At 38.1% G+C, this 11,176-nt stretch overlaps 1 protein-coding gene across 1 annotated transcript; it reads right to left on the bottom strand.

The window, feature by feature from the left end:
• Window positions 1-2,079: 2,079 nt before the first annotated feature.
• LOC117448368 (zona pellucida sperm-binding protein 3-like) lies at window positions 2,080-7,665 on the bottom strand. The gene is made up of 9 exons (XM_034085654.2): window positions 7,404-7,665; window positions 5,852-6,153; window positions 5,460-5,578; window positions 4,564-4,667; window positions 3,918-4,095; window positions 3,147-3,264; window positions 2,980-3,062; window positions 2,710-2,792; window positions 2,080-2,172 (listed from the first exon to the last, which is right to left on the bottom strand). Exons 1-9 carry the CDS (start codon window positions 7,564-7,566, stop codon window positions 2,108-2,110), a joined length of 1,215 nt encoding a protein of 404 aa, XP_033941545.1. The 5' UTR covers window positions 7,567-7,665; the 3' UTR covers window positions 2,080-2,107.
• Window positions 7,666-11,176: the final 3,511 nt, after the last annotated feature.

Consider the following 11,176-nt stretch of genomic DNA (forward strand, 5'->3'; position numbering starts at 1 on the left):
ACAGAATATCATCCAATGTCCAGTTAATTTTAATTGTTGCATTTCCTGCCTTAAAGCTCTCCTATTATACTATTTTCAGGCATATATTATAGGTTTGAAAGATATGTCTGTTTTGCTCAAAATACCAAACAGATCATGCATTTTAGACATCCCTCATATCCCTCTATTCCAGCCCTGTTACAGAAACGCTGATTCAGGGTCGTAGCTTTACATTTGAACTCGGCTGATGCTGGCCCCGCCCCCTTTTGAGCTCGGCAAGGCAAGCATTGAGGCCTCTCTGTAAAGATTCTCTGCTGGCAGATTGTCAGCTAAATGCTGCCATGATTAAATGCCATAATTTGTTCACATCAAGGATTATTTCTGAAACAGTATGGAGCTCAAATGCTTTTTCTCTTGTGGGTTTACCACTAGCTGAGTATCTTTTTATCTCATGCTTTTTTTTTGTTACACCAGTGGCGAGCCGTGACTTTTATACCTAGGCCCTCTGACCCCCACCCTCGAGTTATTACGTCACAGTTTATACTTCAGCAGAATATCAAAACAACGGCCCGGGGTGCAAAACGCAGCAATGAAAGCGACCCTCTACCACACAAAACACCTGTAGATAACCCCATTTGTGTTCTTTGAAATTGAAAAGGATATTGCATTGTGTTTGTTACTTTCGTTGCAGTTGTATGTCTTAAGTGTAATTTGGCATGCTTTTATTTTGAAGGAGAGTGAACGCTATTGACAGGAAGTTGTTGTTATGGAAACAAGAAAAGTTTCACAGCGGTCGGAACTTGTCATAAAGTCCGCGATAATAGCACCCACCCATTTAGAGGAAAGATATGATTGGTCAATTGTACGGTCATTTGACATTACTCTCTCGTTCAGTGACTATAGCGGGCCCTCTGTGAATTCATAGCTGGACCGCCTGGACGTCCAACAGCTCCTCTCTTCACAGACGAGCTTCTTTCATTTAACCATTCACATTCCAACAGAAACTGAATAGGCAGATTCGAAGAATTTATTTGGAAATGTTATTTTAAATGCAATTAAATCAAGTGATTTTGATAAAACTAATGAAAAATATATATTTTTTTAATGTTTTTAAATATTATTTTGTAGATTATTTTAGGCCCTCACAGAGGGCCTGGGCCTAGAGGGCCCTGACGGCTCGCCACTGTGTTACACATACCCTCTCCAGTACAGGTTAGCTCTGAGTGTTAGCGATGCTAATGTAAACACAGACCATATTACTTCCAAAACACATCATGCATTGTTTCTGATAGCAACTTTCTGATAGCAACTTTCTGATAGGGCTGTGGGTGTAAAGCCAGCCCACATTTCCGATATTACGTCATATCGGATGCAAATCTGGATCAGCTCCGTTCCCCCGTTTTTAGAGATTTGGGTATGGAGGAAGAGAGATGATTTTGTTTCCTGACACTTTGAGTTCCCTGACACATATCTATGCATAAAAGACATGAAAAGGTGCATTTTGCAAGATCGGAGACCTTTGACCAATGTTAAACAATGACTAATCAGCATTTGTTTGTTCTGTGAATGTGCCGAATTAAATATTCACAGCATTTGATTATTTTATATACAAGTGTTATTCTGCAGCAATATCTTGGAAAAGTAATTTTCAAATTTTCATCTGCTTACTTTTTAGATATTTTAGTGTACTGATCTGTAAAATACCTGCAAAAAAAATGTCAATGATGGCAATTGAAAGAAACTGTGCAGTTTACAGATCCATTGTATAGTTCATAGATGTTCATGCAGCATGTGATGCATCAATGTGGTGTTTATTTAGCTACAATAAGGGTAGTAGTCGTGAGTTTCATAACAATGTTCCCAAACATTATTATGGTGTTTGATGATATTTGCTAGAGTTGGGATCATAAGTTTGATGTTTATGTATAATGTTTAATTTACATCAATGCATTTAAGAAATGTATTTGGTCTTGGTTTACCATTGCTTAGAGCTATCCAATCTATTTGAACAACCATGTGTTAAATCACTGCTGACTCGTCTTGATTTCTTCCAATGAGCAGAGGTTTCAAAAATAAATAAAGATCTTTAACAGCATTCAATTAATTTTAAAGTTTTTATTTTGCACTTTCACCATAGAGGTCTCTCCTTCACTGTGATTGGTCCAACAGCTGTTTCCTGTTCCCACCGAGCCTCTGCAACACAGAAACCCTTAATGATTAGTAAACATCACAGCCTCCCATTTGTACCTCAAAAAAAACATTTAGTAAAAAAGGTATCCCATAATGTATTGGATTATCTAAGTAAATAGGTAGAGGGACCTTCAGCATAGTTGTTAAATACAAACATCCCCCTACATTTTCACCTGTAAATCTACTACCAAAGTAGGTAGCTTATCTTTTTTTTTTTTTAAGTCTGTCGAGTTTACATTGTTAACCTTCTTTAAAAACACCCATAAATATTGCTTTGGCCAAAAAAAAAAATGGTTGGGTTGTATTATTGAAAGTAGATACAAATTCCCACAACTTAACATAGAAAATAAATTAGTTTCCAAATGAAAGGCCATGTCTAATTATTTTAACTTGATATTTTGCACACATTTGTGTTATAATGGATAATATTGGTTAAGGATAATTCAGTTGAGGTTGTCAAATGTTATAATGGAACATTAAGGTAATCATTTATAAAGGAGCTTAGAAAGTCAGTAATATATAAAAGTTATCCATCCTCACCGGATCCAGTCATGTGACTTCCTGTCCTACAGTCTGTGTCACAGCAGGAACACGCTCCATGGTTGCCGCTGGCCTCCCTCCACCTGTCAATCAAAAGCTCTGACCTTACTACTGATACAGTTTCTAAAATGTGGTAAATAAGAATCCAAAGCAATGTGATCAATTTCGCTTTGACTTTTAGAACTTCAACAGGCAAACATGTCACATCGAAGTCATTTAAACCCTCTCTTCGCAGTGTTGATGGGAGTTGTAGTGTTGATAGAGTCTTACCCGTTGGAGAAGGAACAGGCCTTATTGGTGGCATCAACAGCGGCGGAAGCTGGAGCAGCTCTCACATTGCAGGTGATGTAGATCTAATGCACAGGAGGTGTTCAGTCTTCTTAGAAAACAGCCATCGTCTTATATAAAACAGGAAGTTTGCGATATTTAAATCTCACCACGCCACGCTGGTCCTCTTGAAACTTGAATGCCTCGACCTGAAACTGCAGTCTGTCTTCATGCGCCCGTGGGAGGAATTGAGAGCTGGAGTCGGTTAGCTGACTGTCAAATAGGCACCTAAACACAACACAGACAAGACATCTGACTGCAAAACAGAAGACATACAAGACACCTGAACACCTAGAAGGGCTTTAAGACTGACACCTGAAAGCAATACATAGGGCTGTAAGACAGACAAGACACAGGTAACTGTCACTCAGTCTAAACCAAAGAGTTAAAAAGATGCAGTCATAAATAATATCCCTTTCTCCCCAATTGAAAAAAAATCCATGATCTGTGATAGTGCAAAAATGTTGCCACTTCAAAACTTCTGGACACAAAATGTCTCCTATATCACTAAAGGACATTTCTAAGTATTTGTGCCTTTATAACGTTACACATCAAATTTTGTTTGTAATCCATTGAACGAGATTTGTATTTGTCGTGATGGTCTTACTTTTTTTAACCCTTATGTTGTGTTCGGTTTTTTTTTTTTTTTTTTTTTTTTTTTTTTAAATCGGAGCAAGGCTTCAGGATATCCTCCACCACAGCTATATAAACACTACAAAACTGATTTTGACAATTTTAGCCAAGTCTGAGAGTCTCTAAAAAAGAAATGGTGTATAATTTGGCCCAATCAAGATTCATCTTTGACTTTAGACACCGGTAAAAGCTTTCGAACACAACACAAGGGTTAAACTAAGATTTTAAAAGAGTGTATTTATACTGACCCGTTATTTCCCAGGAAGGCGTATCGGGGGACGGTGTCGATGTTTGGGATCACGGTGGCCACACAGCTGTCCTCCATCACTCTGAGGGGGACGTGATGAAACTGTTTGACTGAAACTTCAAACTTCATCATGTCTCCCAGCAGGAACTGAGCGGACGGACGGGTCGACTGCCAATCATCTGAGGCAAAGAATAAACCTTTATTTTACTGGTAATCTAACAAAATACTCCATCAATGTTTCCTATTAAAAGAAACCAACTGTTTAAAATTGTACAGTAGTGTATTAAAGTACTTTTTTTTTTTTTTTTAAATGCAACAACTTCACACATTAACATAATTTACCACTTGCAAAAGGACTGCAATGTGTCATTTTACTTTACCGTTTACAGATTGTTGCTTACTGGACTTATGAGCCATCTCAAATGCAAAACTTGTTATAAAGTATTGGCTTACAGTCGATTGCTACTTTTATGTATTTTAATATACTTCTCATCTTTCATGAATGTACATTTTTACACTAACGGAAATAAAATAAAAAACAAAATCACTGGTTATATAAATGTTTGAGTAGCATGGAAATGTACCAACAGGACATAGTAGAAAAGTTACTTAATATAATTAATGAAGCTGGAAAAGGAAACACCCACCAGTCATGAGTCTTAAAGAGAAGGAGAGTGTTTCCTCTGAAGATTTGGTGGCACTGAACGGACTCGATGTTGGATTCAACTGCACGCTGCTTACATCATGCTTCCTTAAAACAAGAGACATTTACACCTTTATTCGGAAACACGTTTTCAAAAAGTCCAGACATCAAGAACATTTTTACTGCAATTCATGGTACAATGTTTGGATAATTGTATGAGTAGTAAAAGGGCAATACCAAAGTCAAGAAAATCCACTCTACTACAATTCAGTGGCAATGATTGAAAATTATAGACTACATTTGATCAAGTAACGTCCAGGTTCATCCAAAATATAGATATCAGAAAACAAAATTATGGTTAAAGCTACGCCTTTCAAATAAGCTCCACTTTTACCAGCTGTAACCATTAAATGAACAGACGGCAATAATTATGAGCCAATACATTTTAGGTTTATACTTATGTGAAGGCTTTGATGTCCAAAAACAAACTACATTTCTCGTACTGTCCGTCTGAATATCGCTGACGTCACCCTCTGTCTTTAAAGCTTCATGTTGGCGTCTTTCTCTTCAAGCTACCTTCCCTAAAAAGTCCAGTTTGCTCAGATTACAAAAAGGTACATCATATTTTTTCCCCCACACGCAAAGCAACAGTCTGCTCAGTCTACTCAATGGTTTGGATTATTTTAATCTAAATGTACTTGGAGGACTCTGGCTATTCTAGTATTGTATATTCATGGGTGATTGCAAATATCGCATCAGCCAAATTATATGTCATATAATGACTTACTGCACAGTCCGTGGGATGGCACTGACAAAGTCATTTAACTAAAATGTTTGAGATTTTCTTCCATTATTGAAAAAAGGAACATCTTTCTGGTTCACTATTGTGTAACATCTGACCTCTGGTATTGGCACTGGATGCTGACGCTGACCTCTCTGGTCCGAAGGATCTGACTGTCCCCAAGAGGAGCGGGTATGTAGTGCAGCATGAAGGCGTAGATGAACGAGTCCTCCGACATCTGAAACACAGGTTACTGCAGGGTAAAGGCTGAGAAAACATTCCATTAATGTTTGTTTTTGACATCTTTGTAAATTATAAAATGCTTGGTGGTTGTAAAAATGGTCATCGACTAAGCTGCTCTGAAGCCCATTTTATCTCCTAATTTTGGTTTTACATTCATGTTCTGGTACAGTCATTTTCCACAGCCCCACACACAAAAGAAAACACAGCAAAAGCAAGAAGAGAAATATGCATTTTGATCTTGGTGTGAACTGCCTCTTTCAACCCTCACCACAAGCTCGCTGCCACATCCGTGCAGTTCCGACTCAAAGACGAGGACCTGAGCGTCTTCCCCGGTGGCCGGACATCCTCCCAGCGTGACTTCTGCTGCGCTGACATGTTTCCCGATCCCCAGCAGGTCTTTCATGGCCTCGACCCGGACGGAGTTCTCCCCGCAGACGGAGCTGACGCTGTCAAACACCACAGGGGCCTTCAGCTCAAAATCTTGAGGGTATTGGGATTCTTCCTCAGCAGGCATGTCCGGATACTTCCAAGACATCGGTTCACGGAAAGACTGCTTTAACTGATTGAGAGCTAGGAAGCAGGGGGAATATTATCCATCAGTTTCTTTAAAGGTCCCCTATTATACCGTTTTCTCTTTACACAGGGGACACATGTTGATGTAGAAGAGACATGAAGAAGAGGGGACACATGTTGATGTAGAAGAGACATGAAGAGGGGACACATGTTGATGTAGAAGAGACATGGAGAAGTGGATTTTGCATAATAGGTGACTTTTAATTTTGCCTATACGTAAAACACAAGAGTGTAGCTACTTGGAGTTGATTCTCACTATTTGTCAACCAATTAGTTGTTTGAACTATCCATTCAGTTTTAATCAATACCATGACAAAGATTTCTGATGTTTTGTTCCCCTCCTGTACTACTACCAACATTGTGGAAACGTGTATTGTCTGCACTGGTGCATACATGAACACAAGAGGAATTAAGACGTATTAGAATATAAAATAGTAAAGAAATATTTTTCAAAAATCTTAAATTTAAGAATTGTTTACAAGAAATATAAATCAAACGAGGTAGGGTATACGTCAAATGTTGTGCAGTGTAGCAGAAACAAAAGGTAGGCTTCATTAGTGAGGTTTCTTAACAGCCACGGGGCCAATGTACTTCGGTTAACAGGTTACACAAACATGTGACTTATTTACTTTATCCATGAAGTACGAATAGAAATGTTGCAACCATTACACAAAAGATATTGAATAAATCATTGACAGTTAAAGTAACAGCGTTGTTAAATCCATCGCTTGTGCACCTTAGAACAGTGTTTCTCAAACTTGTTCATACCATGGACCACCTAACTCCACAAATATCCCAAAACACATCGTTTTTCTAGAACAGATTATACATGTTACCAATATACTGACAGACCACTAGGGGCGCTCACCAGTGGTCCGCGGACCACACTTTCAGAAGCACTGCCTTAGAACATATTAGCAGAGTGTTTGAGTTACTTTGTGGTCAGTTCTGAATCTACATTTAAAAAACCATGTGAAAAGACACATGACGATAAATGTTTTCCACTGATATAGACATCATTTCTAATATATGACTCATGTAAAATATCCTCCCGCCCAAAAGAAACAAAACATTATAAGGACATATTCAAAAAATCAAATTATTCTCAGACAATTTTTGAAGTATACAACAACAAAAATCAGTAGAATACCATACAATTGAAGCACAGAGATATTGGGGATTATTTGCACCCAACACTTCAACACGTGCCTGGTCTTTGAGCAACATTTCAGTAACAATTACTCTACCTTTTTGCATCTGGACTTTCGGCTGCTCTCGGATCTGTTCTCCATATCTGCCGACTGACGGCCGAATGCCCCAGTTAAAGTTCTGAGGTGCCGCCAGAGCTCCACACACCACACAGAAGACGATTAGCAAGGATACCTTCATGCTGACTAGTTTGCTCTGCATTTTCTCTGTCTCACTCTCCACTGCAGCAGCTTGATTTTATAGAGCAGCTGTCAGAGTGACCTGATTGCTCTCCAGCTGTGCCTCGTTCACCTGCAGCAGCCTGATGAGACTCAGCTGCGTTCAAACACGCACAACTGTTCCTTCATTCAAAAAATTAAGAGATCATTCAAAGCGACCACAGATGTCAAATCTGTCAGGCTGAATTTGAGAGAAATTACTCTACTGCAGCAGCCCTGCAGAATCCTTTTATTCCATGTAAATGATATATATAATGAGTCCAGCCAAGGTCACGCTAACACTTAAGTTATGTCTTTCATAAGCAATAAAACAATAAAGTATCACTCACAAACATACATACATATTATGTGTTCATCAGTCCCGTGTATAACATCAAAAAGGTCATCCACATTTTTAAGTCCTTAAGGCAGTCTTGAATTGTATTTAGATGATTAATTTCATCAGGCTTGATTGATAAATATAGTTGAATATCATCCGCATAACAATGAAAGTTTACAGAATTATTCCTTATAATATTGCCTAACGGAAGCATATATAATGTGAACACAATAGGTCCGAGCACTGAGCCCTGTGGCACTCCATGGATAACTTTGGTTTGCGTGGAAGATTCATCGTTAACACGTACAAACTGAGAGCGTTCAGATAGATAGGACCTAAACCAGCCTAAAGCAGTTCCCTGTATGCCAACTAAGTGCTCTAGTCTTTGCAATAGGATATCATGGTCAATAGTATCAAATGCAGCACTGAAATCGAGCAAAACAAGAATAGAGACAAGTCCCTTGTCTGAGGCTATTATAATGTCATTTGTGACTTTAACCAGAGCTGTCTCTGTGCTATGATGTGTTCTAAAGCCAGACTGAAAATATTCAAATAAATCATTGTTTTTTAAGTAATCACACAACTGTTTTGCGACCGCTTTCTCGAGAATTTTTGAGAGAAACGGAAGATTAGAAATAGGTCTATAGTTGGCTACAACCTCTGGATCGAGGTTGTGCTTTTTAAGAAGCGGTTTTATCACTGCTACTTTGAATGATTGTGGAACATAGTCTGATAATAAAGACATATTCATAATATTTAATAAAGAAGTGCTAATTAATGGAAAAACTTCCTTCAACAGCTTAGTTTGAATTGGGTCTAACATGCACGTTGATGGTTTAGAAGAGAGAATCATTGAATGTAATTGTTCCAGGTTTATGGCTGAAAAGCATTCTAGTTTACTATCTAGTGTAATATTAGAACTTAAGTTTCCAGGAGCTGTTGATAACACTATACTGGTCAAAGGCAAGAGGTCATTAATTTTGTTTCTAAGAGTAACAATTGTATCGTTAAAAAAGCACATACAATCATTACTACTGAGTGCTATGGGAATAGAAGGCTCAATGGAGCTGTGGCTCTCTGTCAGCCTGGCTACAGTGCTGAAAAGAAATCTTGCATTATTCTTATTCTCATCTATTAATTAAGAGTAGTAGGCTGCTCTCGCTTTACGCAGTGCTTTCTTATATTCATTGAGAGTAATATGCCAAATTAAACGAGATTCTTCAAGTTTAGTGGAACGCCATATCCTTTCAAGTTGTCTAGACTTTTGCTTTATTTTGCGGGTTTCGGCATTATGCCATGGAGCTAATCTATGTTGTTTTATTTTCTTCTTTTTCAAAGGAGCAACAGAGTCTAATTTTATTCGCAGCGCATCTATAGCACTATCAACAACATGATCAATTTGGGGTGGTGTACATTTTGTATAAGTCTCCTCCCCTACATGCAGACATGCTATTGAGTTAAGTATTGGTGGAATCTCTTCCTTAAATGTGGCTATAGCACTAACAGATAGGTTTCTGCTGCAGGAGTTTTTGACTAATGCTTTGTAGTCTCGTAATAGTACTTCAAAAGTTATTAAGAAATGGTCGGATAAAGCAGGATTATGCGGTTTGACTAATAGTTGCTCAATTTCAATACCATAAGTCAGAACAAGGTTGAGAGTGTGATTATAGCAGTGGGTTGGTTTATTTACACTCTGATAGAAACCAACATAATCTAATATAGAGTTAAATGCAACAGTAAGGCTATTTTTATCATCGTCAACATGAATATTAAAGTCACCTACGATAATTACTTTGTCTGTTTTAAGAACCAAAGTTGATAAAAACTCAGAGAATTCTGATAAGAATTCTGAATAAGGACCTGGTGCACGATACACTGTAACAAATAAGATTGGCTGCAAAGTTTTCCAGGTCGGATGCGTAAGACTAAAAACGAGGCTTTCAAAGAAGGTAGAATTTAATTTTGGTTTAGTATTGATAAGTAAACTTGAGTCAAAGATTGCTGCAACTCCACCTCCTCGGCCCGTGCCACGAGCAATATGAGTGTTGATATGGCTGGGTGGAGTGGCCTCATTTATGCTGACATATTCTTCATGTCTCAACCAAGTTTCAGTGAGACAGCATATATCAATATTATAATCTGATATTAAATCATTTACCAATATTGCTTTAGATGATAGAGATCTTATGTTTAAGAGACCACATTTAATCTTCCTGTTTTGTTGCACTGTAGTAGTTGTTACATTTACTTTTATTAGGTTATTATGTATGACACCTCTATTAGGTTTTACCTTAAATTGTCCTTGGGCAGACACACACACCGCTAATATTGGGTATTTTATTGGGTTCGGGATTCCTATGGATGACTGCCTAGGAGAGAGCGCAGAGAAGCGTGTAAGACTGCGACTCCACCTCCTGGTCTCAACTCCAGTTTGTCATGGATTAAGTCCACAAAGCCCTGAAATGTTTGCCGAAATGAGATCTGCACCTTCCAAAGTAGGATGAATGCCGTCTCTCTTAATCAGACCAGGTTTTCCCCAGAAGGCTGTCCAATTATTTACGAAGCCCACATTGTTTGCTGGGCACCACCAAGACAACCAGCGCTGAAATGATGACATGCAGCTATACATGTCATCATTGATCAGATTGGGGAGGGGACCAGAGAAGATTACGGTGTCCGACATTGTTTTAGCATAACTACACACCGACTCCACATTAAGTTTGGTGCATTCTGATTGGCGTAAACAAACATCATTACCACCGACGTGAATAACAATCCTACTGTCAATCAATGTTAACTTGGAAAGCCACAATATTTATATTTTAACTCAATATCATTAGGTGACATTATTGTGGCACATCAGTAAAGCCTTACATATACATATATAAGGTGGCAGACATCATTTAATGAATTTTAGCTGAACAATAACTGAATGAGTTTGTTTCACTCTTAGACCAGCAGGGGTACCAAATCTATGCAGACTGCTGCAATAAGTACACTAATGAACTGTCTCGTCGATGTATGTCTGAATTAATATGATAATATTAATAATCATATTATTCCCATCAGCTGTCAATCACTGTTATGATTCACATATTCATTTATTATTAAATAAACTATATTTTTTGGAGGAGTTAATGATGAACGTTCCTCAAGATGCTTGCTCACCCTCCTTCAAATTTGAAAGACAAGTAATTACGATCATATATTAAAATAATCAAAGGAACAGTTCCGCGCCCCACAACTTCATTGCAAACAGTTACAACCTTGACTT

This window comes from Pseudochaenichthys georgianus, chromosome 6 (genome assembly GCF_902827115.2).
Source record: "Pseudochaenichthys georgianus chromosome 6, fPseGeo1.2, whole genome shotgun sequence".
Lineage (NCBI taxonomy): Eukaryota > Metazoa > Chordata > Actinopteri > Perciformes > Channichthyidae > Pseudochaenichthys > Pseudochaenichthys georgianus.

Coding starts and splice junctions, on each gene's coding strand:
- LOC117448368 (XM_034085654.2), bottom strand. CDS start 7,566: ATGCAGAGCAAACTAGTCAGCATGAAGGTATCCTTGCTAATCGTCTTC. Junction 3,063..3,146: donor AAGAGGACCAGCGTGGCGTG/GTGAGATTTAAA, acceptor CCTGTGCATTAG/ATCTACATCACCTGCAATGT. Junction 2,173..2,709: donor AAGTCACATGACTGGATCCG/GTGAGGATGGAT, acceptor TCTGTGTTGCAG/AGGCTCGGTGGGAACAGGAA.